Source organism: Channa argus, chromosome 18, assembly GCF_033026475.1.
Source record: "Channa argus isolate prfri chromosome 18, Channa argus male v1.0, whole genome shotgun sequence".
In the NCBI taxonomy this organism is placed as follows: Eukaryota; Metazoa; Chordata; class Actinopteri; order Anabantiformes; family Channidae; genus Channa; species Channa argus.
The window spans coordinates 11,269,526-11,292,823 of NC_090214.1; the positions used below are offsets into that span (position 1 = coordinate 11,269,526).

At 38.7% G+C, this 23,298-nt stretch overlaps 1 protein-coding gene across 5 annotated transcripts; it reads left to right on the forward strand.

Annotated features, from left to right (window-relative positions):
* The first annotated feature begins 3,545 nt into the window (after positions 1-3,545).
* Positions 3,546-21,748, forward strand: cabp1b (calcium binding protein 1b). 5 transcript variants are annotated; one of them, XM_067484948.1, is made up of 8 exons: positions 3,546-5,972; positions 14,757-14,924; positions 15,911-15,941; positions 16,045-16,188; positions 16,331-16,440; positions 16,815-16,889; positions 17,016-17,088; positions 18,054-21,748. In XM_067484948.1, the coding sequence occupies exons 1-8, from the start codon at positions 5,298-5,300 to the stop codon at positions 18,077-18,079; spliced, it is 1,302 nt and encodes a 433-aa protein (XP_067341049.1). In that variant the 5' UTR covers positions 3,546-5,297; the 3' UTR covers positions 18,080-21,748. The 5 variants fall into 5 exon arrangements, with proteins under 5 accessions (XP_067341049.1, XP_067341050.1, XP_067341051.1 ...); XM_067484950.1 differs by lacking the exon at positions 3,546-5,972 and adding an exon at positions 11,518-12,267; XM_067484949.1 differs by lacking the exon at positions 14,757-14,924 and having other exon boundaries at positions 3,553-5,972; positions 18,054-21,747.
* Positions 21,749-23,298: the final 1,550 nt, after the last annotated feature.

A 23,298-nucleotide genomic window follows, 5' to 3' on the forward strand; every position in this document is an offset into this window, starting at 1 on the left:
ACCCAGTCAGATATTAAGGGTCTGTTAAGTGACAAGTGACTATAATACTTTTAATTTAGGTGACACCGGTGTGTAAGTATCAGTTATTATTCATTGTCTGTGTTACAATTAATCTTGCGGCGGATGTTGCAGACGTTGCTGAACACTCACACAGTTTGATTTGTAAGACCACTTCTCAGAACTGTATGGGTTTGTACAGGCTTATCTACTCAGCAGGCAAGTTTAAACTGGCATCATTTGTGAGGTGAGACTTGGCAACTTAAACACAGCAGAGGAAACTTTTTGGCGGTGGAGGATGCATTTGCAGTCAGAATGTTACAGTTCAGTGTAACTACGTATATATGTTTTCTATATATCAAGAGGGTAAACAATTTTGAACCGTATATCAACAGCTAATTTTAAAGAATGTATCCTACCAAACCATGCATCTATCCATGCATTATCTATGAGCGCTTATCTTGGCTGGAGACTATCCCAGCTGTCATTGGGTGACAGGTGGAGTAAACCCTGGACAGGTCGCTAGTCCTGTCCTCAGCCAACACACAGACACACAGACAACCATTCACATTCACATTCACACCTACAGGCAATTCAGTCACCAATTAATATAAAATGCATGTATCTGGATAGTGGTAGGAAAGCGGAGTACCCAGATGAAATCCATGCAAGCACAGGGACAACAGGTAAACAGTGCACAAAATGGCCACAGGGATTCAAAACCAACAACCTTCTAGCTGTGAGGCGACAGTGCTATCCCCTCCACCACTGTGCTGCCCCCTGCCAAACCAAACATTTAATTTTGACTTTGTGTGCAATTATAATCTCATGATCATTTCCTTCTGAAAAACTGACATTGGTATTCTATGCCATTGTTACTGGTTCTTGGGTTCTCTGAGAACCCATGTTCTTTCTCACAGAATTGGTGAAATTACATGAGAGACTGCAGGGGCTTTAAAAGAAAGCAGGATTTCCGAGATTATGATAACCACTGTTTGTTCTCAAAATACAAGTGTAACTTGTAAAACATAAACTGCTAAATCTTCCTGGCATCATCTTGTGTGACTCAGTAACAGAAAGGATTCGGACACTTTGTCTTAGTCAAGATTGTTAAAAACATGTATGTTTTTAGAGACATAACCTGACCACACTGTCTGCTGTGGGTTGGGACAATGTGTGATCTTCCACCAGACCAGTTTAATGAGTTAAGCTTCCATTATCTTTCAGGACAGAGTCATCTTTTTTTTCAAGTTTAGTAGCTAAATAACTGCAGGCACTCCAAGATTGTGTCGTTTCCTTCCTCATCACACACTGAGCAAGACAGGATGTCTTCTTGGCTTGCAGACTAATTTACTGCAGAATAATTATTCATTCGCCAGCATTTTGCAATATCGACATAGCTACAAATAATACAGCTTTGCCTGGATAGATTTTACCAGAACTGGAAGAGCAACAAGGCTATTACTGTGTCAAACAGTGTTTGTCCTTTACTAATAAGTCGAAATGTCTGTCATGTACAATATTAGTATTATCAAGTTTTAGGTCTGTTTTCAAAATAAAGATCACAAAATGGCATCACTATCACTATTCAGATTATGTTGAAGATGAATAACCTTTTACATTAGTCCTATAGAAATGACTGTGTGGAAGTGTCCAGACAAACAAAAGCTCATATGGCACTGGAGCAGATAATAAAAGGAAACCAAAGGGAGGAGGCACAAAGACATGACCTGTTTAGGTAGTAACTTGCTTGCACTCAAACTCAGAAAGCAAAATCTTGTGAATATCAGTGTGACCTTTGTGCCATCACACAAATACAGGCATTACAACTGCAATTTGACTGTAACCAGTGGCTGTGCTTTATTTTAGACTAACACAAGAGGCACCAAGACGAAGATCAAGAAAAGCACTAATTGTAAAAACTTCCTGTTCCATCCTGTGTATTTAAGACAGACTCCCCAACAAGTCTTAGCTGAATGTTCAAGAACACATTTTATATTAAGGGAAAAATATTTGCATGGGAAACAAATGGAAACTACATAACATTCTGGCACATGCAGCTGCTACATTGAGATAAAACATGATTAAAGCAGACTTCCTATGAGTTCATGCTGGACAGCATCCTGTTATCTGAGGTATGACACAAACTCTAATGGTCAAAGCCGATGCATTTTCACCATTTTATAGATTATTTTAATTAGTATTAGGTTTTTTTGTTTCTTCACGCTACCATTTAACTATGTTACTGCCTGTTGAACCTGTTATTGTTTGTTCATGTTGGAAGAATTTCACTGAAGATGTTCTTGAGAGGAACTGACGCATTATATAAATAAACATTTGACTAGCAGCCTGGAAAGACTGGTGACTTGTCTCATTAGTAGCTGGGTTTTCACCCACTGTCAATTGGAATCTGTTGCAGCTTTCCCCTCCACCTTCCTCAGGATATGCGGAAAACTAATGGATGAATAGATAGAATTAGACTAGTATTGATAGAACTAGAACTGTGACAAGCACAGTTTTAGTATTGATACTTATGAGCCAAATCTTTTTATTATTCAGATGAAGGGGCTCTTTACACTATACACCATGTAGGTTCCAAGCTGCTGTTTGATTAATTATTTACGCTGCGGATTAATCATTCCGTCTTGCCAAACTGTGCCAGGGGACAAGGTTAGTAGGGATGCAAAATGGGATCAAAAATACAGTAGAATCCAGAAACAAAGATTAAATATTAAAGAAAATGTTTCATGTCACTTCAAAAAGCACTGTACAGGCTACATGAATGGTTTTAACAGAAAAATGTATTACTTAGTATTTCTCTAAAAACTTTAATGTTGTATGGTCTCATGAATTACTTTACCCAGGTTGGCACAGAACCACTTATGAAGTGATTGTTTAGTCAATTTAAAAAAGTTTTTGTCACAATTTCATTTACCATATATTAAACTGTAACAGTAAGTGTTTCCCAGTAGTTCTGCTGTGAGCAGCAGCTGTGAGCTGTGCAGCAAAAAGTTTAGTCTGGCCACTTTGACCCCGCTGAGAGTTGGACTAGATGATGTCAGGGTGGGAAGAGTTGTGGGGATAAATGCCAAAATACAATGTGACAAGGCCCCAAAAAGTTTAAAAACATGCAATTTTTTGCCCAGGTTTTAAGCAATTAGATGTCAGTTTGCTGTATTTTTTCTTTCGTATGTGTTTGTTTATAACTGCACACCATATTTTCTTGTTGTTTTTTACTCCCTCTCTGTCTCTGAGGACATTAAATGGACCATATTGCACCCTGAGGCTTGTATGTCCCCTGCTACTGTCCTGTGTCCACAAATGGAAAGACCAAACACAGGGTGGGTTACACGTTCCAACATATAAGGAAAGTGCCAGATATTAAAATGTCAGTGAGGAATAACATCTACAAACATGAGTTCATGCTGGACATCCTGTGATCTGAGGTAAAAATCTAAATATTGGACAAATTCCAGGTTATGATAAAAAGCAAACTTTATTTGTAATGAGGACAGTACAGGTTACATCTGGTAGTGACTTTGTAGAAGAAAAAATGACTCATCACTAGTGACACTTGCCTTCATTAAATGAGAAGCACAAAGCATAAAAAGGTTCAGAAGAGTTAATTCAGGCAGTTGTTGAAGGGGGGATGGGAGCAAGATACTTTGTCTCTCCCTGGAGCAGAAGAGACAGAGACACAGATGTCAGAGAACAAAAATTCCCCAGAGAGAAGAAGGCAAAATCTGCTCATTTCTCATCTTTTCCCTGCAAAGCACTATTTGTGTTTTGAGAGCCTGAGTATCTAATTGGCCCCACACATTACCATCATTACATACTTTTTCCCTGCATCCTTAGACATCTGCTGTGACAATTATGACCCTGGGTGTGCAGATGGGTTGAGGGGGAAGAATTGTCACGCTTCTGAACTTTGCTGTTCTTATTTTGAAGATAGTCAAACTTTCATTACACTCACACCTTGACATAATAATGATGTAACTATGTTGTTTGTTTTAGTTTGGGAAATAAGTAAAGCTAAATGAGTGTGAAATTAAAGTCAATTAAATAAATGGAATAAAAAGAACTATAAAAAAGTGGTATTGGGAGATAAAAAGCTGCCTATTTCTCTCCTATGCAGTATCCAAACTATAAGAATTTCTATGTTTACTTTAGTGACAAGGCAAATGTTGTTAACACTGAGTCATTTTTACGCTAATGGTCACTCAGGAAATTCAGTGTCTGCTACTTGTAAGTGGGGGGCCTGGTGGCTCAGTGGTAGAGCATTGGGTTGGGATGCAGAAGGTCCCCGGCTCGACCCCCGCGCCCCGCCGTGGTGACCTCTGAAGAAACGAGCGTCTGCTATATGACTAATTGTAATTGCAAATTGTATAGACATATATAGTGTACAACCTTAATATAAAAGGAGATGTCAATGTGTATATTATCTTTATTTATTCTCTAATGGAAATTGGTTGGATGACTGGGTTGTGGAAGATTGTTGGATTAACCGAATTAACTTGAGGCAAAAATGTTGACATCCAACATCTCAGAATTTAAAGCAATTATTTCAAAAGAAATCATTTTTTATTTTTACTTTTGGTGATTCAATTCATTTTTTTTCTATCTTTGTATGTCTCACCCAGAGTTTGTTTATCATAGCGCTAAGAATGCCCAAGTGTTAATTTCCAAAAGGTTATGTTGCTGTTTATGAGACTTTCTAGCTAGTTCATCGTTTTTGTCTGATCCTTTTAATTGTTCTGCTCTTTGTGTTTTACCTTTTCATTAATTAGCTTTTAGGTTTCTGAGCAGAGCTAATTTGTGGCTAAATTTTTTTGCCCAGTTCACTAAAGCTTTTGATATTCAATATATGTAATTTTCTTCATAGTAAATTCAAACGATGGTTCAATTTGTGCTGTAATAAAACAAAAATCTTCACAAAGCGGCTCATTATTTGACAAAGTACCTGCAGTGACGTGGTTCTTAATTAATTTTACGCGTGAGCTACGTGTGACAGGCAGCAGCGCAGCACAGCTTTATCGTCCAAACTCCCCGTAAAGCGTCAGACAGACTGGCTGTCAGATCATGACTTCACTTCATCTGCAAATCCTCAATCAGGTGCTTCAAATTCATCACGGACGGTGCAGCGAAGCTAGTGTGAGTGGATGTGGTTTAAGAAGGGTGGGGGGGGTCCAACTAGCTGATGCTCTACACCTGCACGTGGCGGAGGACTGCCTTCTTTTCCTTTACTCGACTAACAGCCTCCAGGCTCTTCAATTCACTTGTCAAGCAAGAGAAAGAGAGCGATGAGTTCGTCTCTCCCCAAAAGCGAGTCGACAACTTCTCTACTGAGATCATCGGGGCTCAACCGCAGGTCTGAGCACGCGGATCATGGTCCACACGGTCACCGTAGTCACCGGTCTGACCATCACCCCACCGGAGCTGGAGGCAGTGTTGATGCCGGTTGGACGGAAGCCTGCGAGCCGAGTGCGCGGAGACCTCTCTGCCAGCCAAGACACGCCGACTCCCATCGACACTTTGGCGATCATCAGCAGAAGAAAATAAATTCTCACGGCCAAGCCAGTCTTCTGGTTGATGGATGCGAGCAGGAGGTTGTGAGACACAGGACAAGTAGACACCAGAAAGAGCGCAGCAAGTCCTCAAATTTTAAGCACTCGCATCAGCAACAAGACTCTTCCCGAGGCGAGCTGCCTCCCGCAGTGCACCATCAAAGCGGGTCCCGGCAGGACAGGAGGACGTCCCCAACTCCATCGTATCCAAAAAATCCGGACGACGCGGCTTTCTTTTTCGTGCCCAGGGAGAGGCTCATGACCGGGTCACATTCCAGTCTTAGCTCTGACTCACCTGCGACCAGCGCACCTGTCCAGCACGTCTCCGGCCGCACATCCAAAAGACTGAGCGCGACATTGTCCGAGTATGACTCTAGTCTGCATCCCATTGTGAAGTCAGTCTTTGGGCAGGTAAGGTGCACACACATAAAAACTTTTGAAACCGTTGAAACTATCTAAACAGAGTCATGGCAGAGAATATAAAACAACTTAATTGAAGCTTAATTTACAAATGAAAGCTTTATTAGATCTTTCCCTTTGTGTGTATTAATACATGTAATACACACAAAGGGAAAACGAAACGAAGTAACAGATGAACATAAAACAAGAACAGGTACAGTGATACCAACAAAGAGACTTTAGGCTTCTATACCAGTGCAGTTACCAATATTCTTTAGTTGACTCATACACATTTCATAGCCTGTACAACATTTCTGTGGATTTTACAGCTTCTTAAGCAACGAATCCCCGTCCATCTACTCTGTAACAAGTCAAAGATAAACATTAATACTGATGTGTGAAGCGTGGGTGACCGAGGTATAACATGGAGTCCATTTGATCTTTAAACTAATCGCATGTATCATAAAAAAGACACAATTAACTTCACAGGCTTAAGCTCACTCACGTCTGCCCTCTATTTTGAACAAAGTAAAAGTTCGGTTTCCTTTATTCGCTAAACTATTAATGCTTAAAAAGCAAGTGACTCTGAATAATTGGTCAACAGGTGCAGGTTTACAGGTAAGATGCAGGTGAGGCTGCAGCCTATTAAACCATGTGGGACTGGACCTCCAGTCACCCTAGCTGAGCAGATTAAAAATGAATGTATGTTTTCAGTCCGAATCTGTTTTCTATATGAATGTGGTATCACTTTCATGGTGGGGGGTTGCAGTCTGTCATGCATCCCACTATGAATACAGTCGCTTTCATTGTGATTGTCACCTGAACAGCAGTAGGGGGATCAACTTTCTTGCCTTGTGGAAAACTTTTGAATGATGAGAGCTTATCACTGACAAAACACAGACACACACAAACACAGGGGCACAGGTAAGTGAACCATAACGGCGATACATGAGAAGATAAAACTATTGTTCGCCTCAAAAACTCCTACTGACACTGTGATTAGTTAGCGTTGCGGGGAATAAAGGATGCATATCTTACTCATTGCATTACCTATTCACCTATAATACACATCAGTTATCTGCTACTCAAGTACTAAAGTGCAGTATCTTGTCTTTCTTGTTTCACTGAAATCCTCCTTTCTATGTTGATGATAAAAAGCTCAAAAGGAGACAATTACCTCCCCATTGCGCTAATGTGTTCCAGAAATAACTCCTCTCAATCCAGGGCAGAGCTTCAATCATTCTCAGGGGTTCCAGTGAATCAAAAATCCATGCAGAAATGTGCTATATAAAGTCTCCAGAGCTGCTGAAACAGCAGAGAGGCTGCAATTTCCATCAAACCTCTGAATGATAAGACAAAAAGATTTTGATCATTTCCTCTTGAAACAGTGAGGCGAATTATTAAATATTGTGTTAATTGTATATTTGGAGAGAAATGTTAGCAAACTTATTGATAGATGCTGGTAAGGGGAGTTTGTTATTGCAAAAAACATCAAAAAGATTTCTCACGTAATTATTATGAATCTATATCTTGTAACTGAATCTTTAATTTTTCAAAGAGCAGATATGTTTGTGTCCTTTCTGTGATGTTGTTGTGAATATAAGGTATATCAGACACAGCTACCAACAGTCAAAATAAATTTACACCGGTTAGATTTGCATCTGAGCTAAGTGTTTGTGTCTGGGATCAAGAGAGAGTGAGGGAGTGAATGATGTATGTGTGAGAATGAAAAGAATGAAAATGATGGAAAACTAAGAAAGCTAATGCATTCATTTTTTGAGCCTGTTCAGCAAATTCCACAGCCTTTTCCATTTTAGTGACCATACAGACATACTAATGCACCTCCAATGCTCAGTAAGTAGATGTGAAAACACAACGCAGAATGCAGGGTGAGATATTACACACCACAAACTCTTTCCTTTCGTTTTTTCTTATATAACATCAAGATCGTCATACAATCCCAACAGAACTCTTTCACTGCCAGTGAAATAGGCTAAAAATACACCATCGAGACCTGATTATGAGAAACTGGGGGAAGACAGTGTTTATTTTTTTGTCTTAGTAGAAATACTGAAATGCTGAAAACATAACCTGACAGGATATTTGAGACATTTTTATCTAAGCTTCCGGTTTATAATATTTTTAAGATTATTGATGGACACCAAAAAGGATAGTGTGGGAGACGGAATCAGGAAGTGTTTTTTGCAGCTCACCAGATCTAAAAGCTTATAGGTTGTGACACAATGAACCATCAGATTTGTTTATGTGAAATTTGATATCTTTGAAGCAGGAGGGCACCATTTTTTTCTGCACATTCAGGCCTTTAATTTATCCAGGTTACGCCAGGCACCTTGATAAAGGACAGAGTAAGAGAGCAGCTTTTATCTCCCAGTAGAAAATTTGTTTCTATTTTTAGTAATTCTGAACAATCACCATATTCTTGACATTTTGTAACCTTTGTGACCTTCCTCTACAAAGTATCATAGGGGATGTGGAAAGGTAGAGGTCTGTTATCTACTGCAGAGAACTCCTATTGATGATATGATAATTCTCTAATGAAATTAAATTCAGATAAAAGGGTATGTATATTAACCAGTAGAGGGAGCAATCACCGTTTGTACTCTTTAGGTTTGAACTCAAGAGTGTGTGTTAGAGAGAGGGTGAGAGAGCGAATAACGGTCCACAGTGTGTGTCACATCAGTGAGCCAGTAAAAGTGAGGGGCCAGGAAAAGAAAAGGCAAGGGATCTGAAAAATTCTGAAGGAGATGAGAGAATATAAAAGAGGGGCAGTGACTTTGCTGGCAGACCTGATTATTGTTATTTAAGATAATTCCTGATCAGATCTCACTTCCCTGCTTTCATCTGACAGCTCTAAAGACAATATGAGGAAAAGCCTTTAAAAACAGATTAGCTCTCCTGACTTCCTCGACTGGATGTCCGCCTGCTCGTCTTGCACTTTCAGCTGCTGATGTTTCCTGTCTGTCGTTCTTTCCCACTTTTTATGCATTTGGGTCACATTGACCTTGATGACGTCTGAGAGGAAATTAATAAATAGGCAGAAAATTGATTAAACAGGGAGAAAGAACTGGGTGAAATTGAGAGGAAATAGACAAGCTCCATCGTATTCGCCACAGCATATGCCTCCACTGTGTCTAGAGTATAACAGGCTATTTTTAGACAGATGAATATTTTTAAATCTGTGCTGGCGAAGGAGGAGGTTGAAAATTCACTCTTTGGTTAAATCCCTATTGAGATGAGGATTAGGCAATGAAGTGTGAGAGCCCATGTGCACACGCTGCAATGCTAAGCAAAGTATCTGCATGATGCTAAATATTTATGGATTAAATGCTTTGATTCTTGCTTTTACTTGACAAAGGGATATCACCTTGGATAACATTTAAAAGGTAAATGATGAACGCATGAGAGCGTTCATTATTACACCAGTCACTTTCTTTTCCTCCATCTTTCAGCCCCTTTAACACACTTGGCAGTGGATGAAACGAGATTATATTTGACCTCAAAATCATCAGTGAAAAGCAAATATTCATATTTGTTATGTAAATTAGCTTTCTGAAAAGTGCATGTTTGCATTGTTTGTAAAGGGAGTGGGTTGCAAAAAAGGTTCTGTTGCAAAATCAGACTTTGCCTTATGGTTCTCTGCAACCCAACAGTCATCTGATATTTAGATGAGATGTCAGCACATAACATGCAAGATGTCATATAAATGTGTAAAGCAAATTTTGTGCATCTGAAAGAGAGGGTGTGTGACGGAGAAAGGAGAAAAGCCAAAGAGAAAGTGAGATAGGGCAGAGATGGATCTCATACCCGTGCACACTATGGTCTGACGTTATGAGAGCTGACAGCCTCTGTGTCTGACGTCTGATGTGTTCTGAAGTTCACAATGAGCCTCCGGTGGGAGGCTGGGTGAATCATCCGCAAAACAACACAGAAGAGCCACAGAGATGCTGAATGGGAGCGAGAGCTGAAACGACTTTGGCGTGAATGTGTTTATTAAAACAGCAGAGAGCAGACAAGGCCGAACAGGAGCAGAAATGAAAGGATGTGCATTAGTGTCGCAATGGTCGTCATTTTGCAAGTTACCTGAGGAGTGAAGGCTGCTGCTTTGTTATGCGTATTGTGGTTTGTCATTTTATACTGTGGTGGGAGAGGTAGTCAGTGCCGTGAAGTCTCCATTCACTTAAAGTGAAACTCCTGAAGGCTTTACATTTTTTACAGCCACCTGCTGGAGCAGGAGACTTTTTCTGTTAAATGTAAGGTTTAAATTTAATTTGTAACCTCACAACTAAAATGTGGAAATAAACACAGTTTGCAGATTTGTGAAGTAAGTTTTGTCATTAAAGAACGTGTCATATTAAGAATTTTGACAGAAGAAATCCAACCTTGGCTGTGACAACCATATCAGACACAAGTTATAATTGAAAGCAAAACTCAAGCTCAGATATTGGTGATCACAATTATTCAGAAATAACCATTAACCAGCTTCCTCTAATTATTATAAGAGCCAGCCTTGTTTATCTTAAAGGGTTACTTTACTACTTTTTAACTTCTGGTGTAGGAAGTGGCCTAAATCAGTGGTGTTAAAGGCTTCGTGCTCTCTCTGGTTTTAGCTAAAAAAGTTCCATGTCAAGTTTATCAGTGTAGATGATGTCACGTGGTTGCTTGTACTTACACTACAGAACTATTGGAGCTGAAAATGAAAGGAGTTTTGCCTTTTGACAAGGTCTAAATTTGACAAGTAGACCTTAAAAGAATAGGTTCATCATTGCTTTACCACAGTCAGGTGCTTCCAAATTAGTCACATTGCATAGATATTGTCCAAAGTTTTTGTGCAAATTTTCATCTTCCTTCTAGAGTCCAGGGAAATACACACACCAAAGCCAGTGGAATTTCACAATAAAAGACTTTAAAGTTTGGAAGGTGAACCTGTTCTTTGCCCTTTGTTCTTGTTTTTTGCACAAAACATGTGCGGGGGATGGGGATGGATAAAAGACCTCTTTCAATATATAGGCACTTACAGTGTATGTATCTAACTTTAAATTTACTTCATGAATTATAATTATATATTTTAAGATTAATTCCTGATTACTAACATTACTGAACTCTAAAATGCATGCATGCACGAGCCTTTCATTTTAATTACAGTAATTGTACACTTTTACTTTCACCACTGATTTAGATATGTTCCAGAAAACCTGGCTTTTTCAATCATCCCATGACAATAAGTGTGAGTGTGTATATGAGAGAGGTTGAGACAGAACATTTTTGGTTTGCATTTGCACGTGCTGGTTTGCATTCTGTGTGGTTCAGAATCCATGTGTCATTCCTTGCACATCCTGGCTTTGATCTGAATCCAAGCGCTTCAAGCTTAATTTGACTTTGTGATGCTTCTACGTCTTTGCATTTGTGTGTGTGTGTGAGAGAGAGAGAGAAAGTGGTGGATGTTGGGGGTAGAGTGGGGGAGAGATATGGGAGAGTAGTGGGGAAGAGAGAGCCCGTGTTATATTTTTAGCTCCACAGCTCCACATCCGTGTGTTTAATCAAGTGTATGTGTGTGTGTGCATGCGTATTTGGATTAGTGTCTTCAGCATCTTGCTCAGGGGAAGGTAATGTGCTTGTCCGTATGAGGGTCTTCTGTCACATTTGCATAGATGATTTAAAACTGTGGAATGAGTAAGAGTAAAGAGAGAGTGAGGAAAAAAAGAGCATGAGACGAGAGAGGGAGCGAGAGAGAGAGAGAGAGGGTAGAGGGGAGGGAGGGTGGAAAGACACTGTAGGAGAGAGCATGGGATGGAATGAATACGCAATCTCGTTTTTCTACTCCCGGCGCTTGCATCTCGCTTTGATCACACGCATGCTTCCTCTGCTTCGCTTATCTTTGTGTTGTTCTGATCTGTCCTTTCTTCTTGTTTACATATTTCCTCCTTTGTCTCAGTGTCCCTCCCCTTGTACCTCCCAGTGTCCTTGCCTTTAGGTCCTCCCTACTCACTCCTTCATCCTCTCCCTCCTACTCTCTATCTACCTTTACTGATATATGTGCTCTCCTTTCCCTGCCTTTTCCCAAATGTCCTCATATATTAATCAATGACCCACTGAACCCCCATTCCCTTCCTAATCACTCCGATTCCTATTCATGCCTGGAAACATATGCAAACACACATGCATACACGTGCAGCTACATACAGGCACACAAATACAGTCACATTTAGAGAAAAAACATAAAACAAGGAGGACTGTCATTCTTGCAATGGGCAACTCTGTAAAGTCGCTTAAAATTTTCACCAAGAAGGTAAGGTTCGCTTTGAGGTTTTTTGATGGCTGTTGTATCCTTAAATCTCCTGCATGTCTGTCTCATGGTGTGTCCCTGACCTGACCTGATGCTATTTGACTCAACCTGTAGTGACTGACCACTGTGTACGCTCTGTGTTTTGTCTACTAGACTCGGTTTTAGCTGTTTCCCTGTGTCTTTTGTTGCTAGCGTCCAAGCTCGTGGTAGGATAAACAAAAGATCTTTCATTGCAAATCTTGTGCTTACAGTAAATGTTGACCAGCAAACGAGCGCTTGGTCTTGAGACTTTCTTGAAACCGCATGGATTGCACTGAGCAGAAGGTAGCGTGAAGATGATGTTTGCATGCTTTCATGTGTCTTCTTCTATAAAAGCTAGCCCTTGTGAGTGGATGGTTAAATTCTTTAGAAAACATTCCCTGAACTTTAGTCAGATTGCGCAGCGTAATGCCACCTTACAAGGCAACAGAAGATGCTACACTAATAAACCTGCACTAGCCGAATGGGACAAGTCAGTGGAATCATTTTGCTATCTTAATGACACTAGAATTGTTAGTTTAAATTTGTGAATATCAGTGACTTGTTCTTAGACAACAAAGTCCACAGATTAAGAACAATGTATAGAATCAACACATCATCCCATTTCAGCATATTGAGTACATATCTTAGATGTGCTGCTCTTTATTTTGTGCTTCAGTGCAGCAAGGAATCATAACCACAAATAGATTTTCCTTCATATCAGCAGCTACACATCCTTGAGGAAGCACAATATGATGAGCAACTGTTGATGCCATATGTGCAAAATGGACCGGAGACCTGGAGAAGTTCTTGCTTGACTTGAGCCCTTCTCTGACACAGTTTTTTTGTTAGTGATTATATAACTGCTAGGGCATGGCATCATAGTACTTTTTCTGGCATGATGTACCCGCAGACAGCCCTGCGCCATGCATCACTTGGTCACATTACCCAGTGGGCATCCCTTCCTGTGGTGGGGACTGTAGGAACGCATGAGCTGGCATTAGGACTGGCCTGGTAACAGATGGAGTGTGAAGGTCATTTGTAGAGCACATAGTAATATTTGTATTTGCATGTAGCATATGCATATTAATGTTTCATTACGTAGGCATGTAGACATCTCATGTTTACTATAACAAGCTTTACAAGGCAGGTGCTTGTCTGAGTGATTTAAGACAGCAGTAGCAGAAATGGTCCTTTGGTGATTTGCTGTCACAGTAAGTCTTCTTCTCTTGCTCTTAGCTGGATTTGCCTCCACTGGGTTAGATGGCATGCTGTGGAAATTTAAGACCTGACCAACAGTATTGAATTTTTCAGGCAAGAAGAGATGCTACTGCTTTCAACTCATTTCATCTCTGCCTGAGAAAAATTAGAGATCATCATATTTACAGAACATTTCCAATTCTCTCTTTAGCTCTGCATTTAGCCTTAGGTTAGGCTACTACTCTTTTTTAGAGTGAGCAATGGTTGGACCTCATTTGACTGCATTAAGATGATGAATTACCTGTAGCAATAGCTGTATTTAGGATGGCTGTTGTGAGAACAACTTTTCGCCCCTGGCTGATTTGCTAATTGGTAATTATAATTAAATGGCTGGCTGAACTTCAGTCGCATCTTCTGAACAACACAATTATTTTATATGTTGCTCGAGAACCCCACATGAACCTTGTGGTTTGTTATACTGTAAATGCAGTTTGACACCACCCCTTTAAATTACCTCACAGCACCAGACACTATAGCACTCTCTGGTTTAATAAAAAGTGTGTATTTGTGTACATCTCAAACCTGGTTTCGTCATTTATGTTTTGTGAGGGTGGTTCCTTTCTTGGGTTTAAGTATAAATAGAAGGGGTTTAAGAGATACAAGTCAGAAACAACACTCAACATCCATGTGTTCTTCTCCATGCCGGCATGTATTAAACTGAGATGGTTCGTCACGCTGATTTCTGTCTACAATTCTTCCAAGAGGAAAAATTTCTATCACATCTGACAGTGAACAAACAAGCCAACAGTTTAGACAGATTATCTGAACCACTTTCAATTACTCTAACTGTTAATAGTAACAATCCATTGCAAGCAGCTACATAATGCTGTCAACATGATTCTTGTAGCTGATTTTTAATGTTTATTCTTTGTTTGGTACCATGATAAAGGATATTACATTTTTTCTAAGCATATCCGTTGACATCATTGTCTATTAGACACAATGTAAAGGCTTAGTAGTGGTCCATCAGGGCAGATTCATAAATGGCATCAGCTGCTTGTGTCATGATATGTTACATTATCTGACTGAGAGGCTTCCCTCCATTCTGACTTGACTCCACGCCTCTCCATGACTGACAGGCATGTGTCTGTCACCTCTGATCCTCCGCATTACTTCCTTGTTCGCTCCATATAGACACAATCTTAGTCACAGTCTCTACCCTTGTCTTTGCCCCTGCTCCCATGCTTGGCCCCCCAACCCAACTGCTGCTCCAGGATCAGAAGAAGAAGTACAAAGCAGTGCAGTCCTGTGAGGAGGGGGGCTCTGGGGGGGCCTATCTCGAGCCGCTAGTCGCCCTAGCCCAGAACGGAGCCAACATGCACAACGTACTGGGGCCTGCATGCATCTTTCTACGCAAAGGCTTTGCTGAGAGTCGGCAGGCTGTACGTAAGTCCAGAAAATATGGTGTGCATGCATGCTGAGAGAGATTGGCACACAATACATTACGAGCACAAAACCAAAACTCATCATGAATGTGTCAAGTAATCACCTCTTACTCTAATGTCAGCACTAACAGCATGTGAAAAAGTGTGGTGGAACTGAGAACTCAGATGGTATTCTGACACTGCAACAACTTGAAATATTTACAGAGCATCCTGATAGCTGGAATGCTGAATGCAAGTGTAGGGTATGTGTGTGTCTTTTTGCATGAGGCTGCATCACTTATAATGTGGTGGACATTTGTAGCAGGATGGGGGATTATTAAATCAGGGTGATGGCTGAACTCCTCCTCACATGGCGATTATGTCTTTTCATTTATTTCCAGCAGTGACAACATGACTCAAGGTTTTGTGATTAAAGTAAGCAATGATGTTCGGTGTAAACGGCTGATGTTTTACTGACTGTTCTCATTAAAAGCTCTCAGGTGGTTGTTTAAAATAAATGCAGGGATGAGGGTGAAGCACTTATATTCAGTGGATGGGCAACTAAATATACTATTGTATAAATTCCATTGTCTCTCCATGCTCTTGGAATGTTCAACTGTCCTATATAAATCAACTATATATATATATATATTGCGCAAGAGAAACAGTAAATGATTGAGCTTCATTTCTACTGTAATAAATGCTAAAAGGTTTTGTATCACATTCTTCTTCTTTCTGCCCTTTCAATTTTAGTACCTAATTATGGTATTTTCTAACTTGGTATGGTATCACAGAAAACCAAGAGTTTGCATATTTTCCTCCCATCAAAACAATTCAGCAGGTGATCACACTGATAAGCTCTTCCTTTCTGGCTGGAAAAAAGCCGGCTGACTCTTGGCACTCTCAGCTGTACTCACCTGTTTATTTTTTACAGCACCACATGGCATAAGTATTGAAATATCAGCAGTGTTTGAGGGCTAACCTTGCACTGTAATCCTTCACAGGATCGAGAGCTGAGGCCAGAAGAGATGGATGGTAAGATTTAATTCAGATAAAGAAAGAAAATTCAAATTTTCCAACATTTTTAAGTATTTTTCACTTTTCTCTCACATTCATACCTCATGTGCCCTGCTTTCAGAGTTGCGAGAGGCATTTAAGGAGTTTGACAAAGACAAAGATGGGTTCATTGGCTGTAAAGACCTGGGAAATTGCATGAGAACTATGGGATACATGCCAACAGAGATGGAGTTGATAGAACTAAGCCAGCAGATTAACATGAATTGTGAGCAAATCTGTGTCTTTGTGTAACTATGTGCATGTCTATGACTTATTTCCACTTTCACAGCCACTTAGTAAACAAATAAAGGAAGTTCAAGCTTTTTTTCTCTAAGTATATTTTAACAATTCTTTTTTGTGTCCAACAGTGGGAGGACATGTTGACTTTGAGGACTTTGTTGAACTTATGGGGCCTAAGCTTCTGGCTGAAACAGCTGACATGATTGGGGTGAAGGAACTGAGAGATGCCTTCAAGGAGGTGAGGAAAGTCATATTGAACAGCTCATAAAAGAACAAACTAAGTGAGAAAACAGTGTGGTGGTTTAAATAATTTTATAGTGTGTTGACATAGAGTTGAGGTGGGGGAAAGGTTTTATTTATATCAACTTATTTTATTGAGCAAGTTGTAACTCTATATGTAATAGCCCCAAAGGCAATTATGAGAATGGCAACGAAGATACTGTAAAAGAAACTTCTAGTTTAAGTTAACTAACTCAAAATAGTCTTGACAATGTAATTCTCACCATGGTCCCTGGAGGCACAGGAGAATGCAGTGGAAAGGGAAATTCTTTAATAATTCTTATTGTAATTGCATATTGTGACTATTCTCTTATAATTTGCAACTTTTTTCAGTTTGATACAAATGGTGATGGCCAGATAAGCACAGCAGAACTCAGAGAAGCAATGAAAAAACTTTTAGGACAACAGGTATGGAGCTGCTGGAAGAGTCTGTCCTCATCTCTGTATCTTCTTCACTCACAGTTTCTGTCTAACTCTCGTCTTCCCTGTTTTCCTGTAAATCTTGTCTGATATACCACAATCTGACTTTTTCAGGTTGGACACAGAGATCTGGAGGACATCCTACGAGACATAGATCTCAATGGAGATGGACATGTAGACTTTGAGGGTAAAAAGTCAAATGCAGTGTGTGTGACACAATAATTTGCAATGCATACAGCAGAACACGTTTACTTTCTACTCTTCTTTGTGTCTCTCTCTTAGTACACGCATGCACATTCAAATTCCAACACATGTCCTAATACCACGCTGAGAGTGAGGTGAAGGGATGAAGGCAGTAGGTCTGGCTGTCAGATTATCTCTATATCAAGCGATTACGTCAGCTCATAAAGTACCCACAGAGAAAGAAATTTACAGGCCATCAAGAATAAAATATGAAGTGCTGTAACTATTTATATGTTTTTTGCACTTCCCCTACATTCCATATGCACTATATTATCTTCATGCAACATCTGATCAAGTGAGGTTAAAACAGAAAAAGGAGTGCTAGAATACACGTTCTTGATTAATATAACTTTTGTCGTTGGATGTGTGGCAGAAGAAAATGTGTGCACCTACAGCTACCTATATGTTGGTGCATAAGTGAATGATTCTGTTTGGATTAATTAATGATTAGATTGAAACATATTAAACAATACTTAAATATGAAAATTTAGCACACATAGATAGGCTAGCAATAATTAACTTTTCAGTTGCATTCAAAGATTTGGCTGCTGTTTTAGTAAACAGTGGTTTATTAGCATTAATTAAATGTTTGAGTGTGTTTGAGCTCACTTCACTCTGGTTTGCTCTACATGGCTGCTAAATGCCCCACTGTGCTAACCAGCTTAGTTGCTAACCTTATCTGTCTGTTTTTTTGGTGGTGAGCAGCTAATATTGCAGTGCCTTTTGACAATCAGTGTAAAAATACACTGAAGTAACAAATCTTCAAACATCCAGACACATTTTAACATAAATATAAGTAGCAGTTTTGCTTACTTGTGCAGCACCATAAAATTTATGTATTTAGATTATTTTAACTAAAGCAGGTCACTGAACTATGGTTAATAATATGTCTGTTTATCTAATTCACAGAATTTGTGCGGATGATGTCACGATGAGTTGGCCACTTAGAGCAGACAACATGGATCTGTTGGTATGGGCTAAATAATGGGAAGACCAGCACGGAGTAATGATACATTTTGACCTTATGAACTGTCAATGAACGTAAGAACAAAAACATATCAACCCTGTCCTGAAACTGCGACACTGAAGCACAAGGCTGGTGACACCTAGCCAGAAGCAACACTGTTGATTACTGTAAATGCTGCTGCTGCTATTTCATAGAGCATTAACAAAACCAAGAGCTGCATTTCTGACTTTTACAAAGTTTAAGAACCATGTTTTCTTTTACTAATGACAACATTTTTAATGCTGATATGGTTGGTGTTTCAGTTGGTAAAGAGTGATGGGATGTTTGAATTATTTTGCACAAACACTAACTTCCACTAATATTGTAATCAACTGTAGCAATTAAAAAGAAGTTACAGCAGTATGCCAGCATACAGCCCGCAAATACGTTACATCCCTCTTTAATGCTGAGGACGTCTAAAGCACAAGTATATGGCAATATGGAGATTCTTCATGTGATCCTGTTAAAGGTGTGTGTTTGTGTTTTGTGCATACTGTTGTTTCACCCTATTGCCAAAAACTGGTTCAGGCAAACCAGTATTTGTTTTGTGATTATGTGTAATGCAGCACTTATGCAATTCTTCTGACTTTATAACATTATGCCTATCTTACTGTGATATATATGTCATTTTCAGTGTGCAGTCATCTGCAATGTTTCTTGAAAGAAATTCTTTCTAGGTACAGTTACTAATCTTGACTGGTGTGATAGGACTTTTTATAATTACAGTATGTCATTAATTCTGAGTATTACTCGGCACAAATACTCAGAATACCTAAAACAGACTATCTACATGTAATTCACACTGGTTAAAACTATACATGAAGGATGGATTCTGTTTTCATTTTCATCAGAGCTTTGATAAAGCTGTTTGATTTTTGGGCTTTTGGTACCCCACTGAGTGTACAGAACAGTCACGAAGTGAGTTTCACCATTCACACAGTAACTTTAATACCTCAAAATCAATCAAGCAATCAGCCTCTTCCTTAAACTGCCCTTACAGCATAATCCCCAATACCAGTTTCTTTACCCCATTAACCTTCATTAACAATATCTATAAAGAAGCAGCATTACTGTAGCTTCTTTATGAAAAAAGCCAAAGAAAGTTTACAAAAATTCCAAGTAAGTCTTACTGAGTTTAGTAAGTGTATGCACTATTCTTTTGGAAATGCCATCCTTTGGGTTATTTTTCAAAATGGCTGCTTGAAATGCCTTTTGATAGGACAGCTAAATTATTAATTGACTGTTTTTGAGTGGATAGGACAATATACGCATGCTATAATGTTAAAATATTCTTCTAGAGAGAATTCTTACTTTGTGATTTTACTTGTCTTAATTGTGTAAAACTATGCATGCTAAAAACAATTTGTAGCAGGATCTATCTATCCATCTATCTATCTAGAGATGTAAATAAAGAGTTTTATTGGAACTTGAGAATAACGTGTGTACTGTAGGTGTGTCTTCTTGTAGAGACAAATCTGTCCAAACTTTAGGACTTTAGCTCCAACATGGGGACACAGGAGTTGGTGGCAACACCATGGGTTTCTTTGTTTTTATCTTTGGACAAGATTATATTTTGGGGTTGTGTAACAGGGAGAATTCCCATTTCTGACTGGATGGCATGTGCCCATTCCTGCCATCCTATCAGAACTTATGTAATTTGTGTTATTTGGAAAGTAGCTTAAAAATATCACAAACTTTTCCTTTATGGTGTCCTTATGTAAAAACCTTGGTTTACAATCCTCTAGTTAAAGTGAATCCTTACAACCTCCACTCCATGTACATATGGCACATACCACCTAAAATTTATATACAATGGTTAAAAAAGCCTATCACATATTCACACCTCAGATTACACTCATAGGATATGGGGGATATAGGGCTCATGGAATGATACTGTACAACACCAGCAGCACAACATGAACAACATGAGTGTTGCACGACATGTTCATTGTTTGCCGGAACTGACTCATATCTTATACTAAATCTACTAAACACGGCTGCAAATTGTAAGTTTACAGTACTATAGTAAGTCCCAACTTAACATGATGATATTAACAAAATGAACATGCACACACTTGCACACACACACACACACACACACACACACATGCCACCACACAAACTTTGATACCTATTGTGGAAGCCAAACAAATGTGACCCATCCAAGGCTTAGATAGATGATACAAATTTAGACTGCAGACAAAACAGAATCAGAATGAGGCTCATAATAACACATAAAGATTGGGACAAATACTATTCTGACATTTACAGAAAGCTGCCTAAATAGCACACTGGCAAGTTATTATAGCACTATAAACACACTAGTCTAACATTGCTCTGCGAAAGCCAACTCGGCTTTTAAGTAAAATAACAAAAGGCAGGACATCTACATTCTCTCCTAAAACAAAACACTTTATACAGAATCAGGTCAATAAAACTAATCTGTACACAGAGCTATGGCATGGTTCAGACCAGGCAGTCCATCTGTGTCCAGGTTTAAACAAATGAGATGCAGAAACACATGTCCCAATCTCCAATACTCACTTTAGAAAGTGATGTAATGTAGTAGTCAAATATTTTCAGTATCCTCCATAAACAGTGAGGATGTTCACCACAAAGTTGCATAATGCTCAAATAAAGTGTAAAGCCACCTGAATATTTAAAATGAACCTAACAGGTCCTTTGTTTATAATGGTAAACTTTAAGCAAGAAATACATCCTTGTTTACACAAAAGAATTACAAAATATTGTACATTTATATGGGCACTCAATCAACATTGGAGTCACAACTGACTATTTGTTTTGTCTTTTTTACATGTAGCCATACTGTTTTCAGGCTACCACTGTTGGACATTGTACAGTTTTAACTCCTCATAATAATAGCAAATGTTGTCAAACCATCATATGGGTCAATACAGCAGTAGTGACTGGTTGGAGCCCCTAAGCAGTGCTCTTTGACTACCTCACTCAACAGCTGCAGCACTGTGTCACAAATCCCAGATGGAGAACTAACACCTGCAATCACCTTAATGTCCCAAAGGCAGGTAGAAGTCTTTTGTAATAGTCAGTGGTTAGTTCACATTACCAGTTCACATCAAAGTGAGCTTTACTGATAGTACATCGTATTAACATAGCATGCTATCAGCCCAGTTTGTACCATTTTGCAGATCTGCCCATCGGATTCTGTAAAAGTTTATCACCAGACGATGTTTCAAGAATTTAAAATGTTGTATAAAAGTAATTACCTTAGTTCTTGCAATGTGATCACTTATTTGTCTGCTGCACAGTTAAATATATGTAATGTTTTTTTTTTCTTTCCATACAGTTTGCTCATGGCGCCATCTTTGTTTATATAAAACTACATATTTTAACATCCAGATTGTTCCAAGTTTTTTTTTTTAATAGGTAATCTAGAGATGCCTTAAGTACAAAAGTAAGAGTTTAAAAGACATTATTAACATTTTGGAAAAAAAATCGTTTCTGTCACACAGTCCATATTTTAGTAAAATAATTTGTAATGAAAGTCAATAGTATGATTACATTTACAATACAATATCAAGTTTTTACTTTTTGTTATCACACCGAGAGTTTTGTGGCAAATATGTGGCAGTTTTTGTTAAAAGTGTAATATCTTAACACATATTGTAATAACCTGTGTTAATAAATACAAATTGCTCAAATTTCCAGTATGTAAAGTACTTCATACATACCATTATTCCTATTCAAACCATCATGGCCTATAAGATTCGCATTTCAGCTGTGAACTTTTAGTTGAGGATGATATGTTAATCCACAAGGAATAAAAAAATATATAGATATTTCCCTAATGTGCCTTTTAGAAGTTTATGTATTAAAATACACAATTTTCCCCAGAATTCACTTCAGAAAAAAGCCAAAGCTAATAAACACACAAAAAGACCCTGCACCCATGACAAAACAGAGCTTTATGACTCTGGGCAATACATTTCACCCCAGAAATCGTTTATTCTCTTGATATTTCATTTTGCCCTGCACAGATTCCAGGCACCAAATTAGGTGAACAAAATACTGTGTTTGAATTTTGTCTGTCAGTCGTGAGAGCTTGTGTTTATTATAAACTTTTCAAAAGTCTTCACATTTTCTGCTATTGTTAAATTTAGGCTTTCTCTTAAATTTCTTGTTTGATGTAAATGCATTTAGATTTATTGAGATAGTTTTAACAAAAATTAGCTCTACTATTATCCATCACCCTATTTATGGAATTTAACGTTAATCTATGCAGCCAATATTCCCCTTTAATTAATATGAATAAATGCAATTTTAAAGTCCAGGGTGCTTTTTTAACTTCCTTTGTTCTGGTAGGTTTTTTATAACTTACTCTTTATACCATAAAATTATAGAAAACAAAGCAGAGGATGCAGATTAGTTCTGATCAGGTTTTTTCTCTTTGTGGGCAACATTTTTGAGATAAGAGCAAAGGAAAAGAATAAGAAGCTCTATAAACCTTAAGGTAAGCAAGTAATTTCATAATTTTTATCATTCCTGAATTCTTACTTTACATCTATTAAACCAAATGCATGTTGTTTTTCTTCTTATTCTTACTATATTTATTATATTCAAGGTTTACTCTGGTATTCATTGGATTGAGTTTGCCTCTGGTCCTGTTTACCTTGGTGAGAATTGTGTCAAACACAGAGCAAGTTTTTCCCAAATCCCCTAAATGCTCAAGCATGTGTGTGATGATAGTATTCTAAATTAGCTGTTTTGCTTCTTTAAACAATGATGTGGTTGTTTGACAGACCTTATGTAAATGTACATTAATCCTAAGGGGACTGGTGGGATGTGTCATAATGTTGTACTGAATGTCTGAAGGTTTTACTTGAGTGAAGGTACATCTGATGAACTTACTCTATGTGTGACACAGCTCTCACAGGAATCCCCACCTATCATAACAGGTACAGGATATTTAATATTCAACAACATTAGCTTCCTTAGATTACAGAGAGAGGAAACCACAGAATGGTGGTTATGTGGCAAATCATACCGTTTCCAACTTGGCCACCGATGGCTGCTGCTCGGTAATAGACAGGTTTGTGTGTGTCTGTAGTACTGTATATGTATTTCTTTGAGTGAGTGTGTGTGCGGGTGGGTTTATAAAACTGGAAGGTT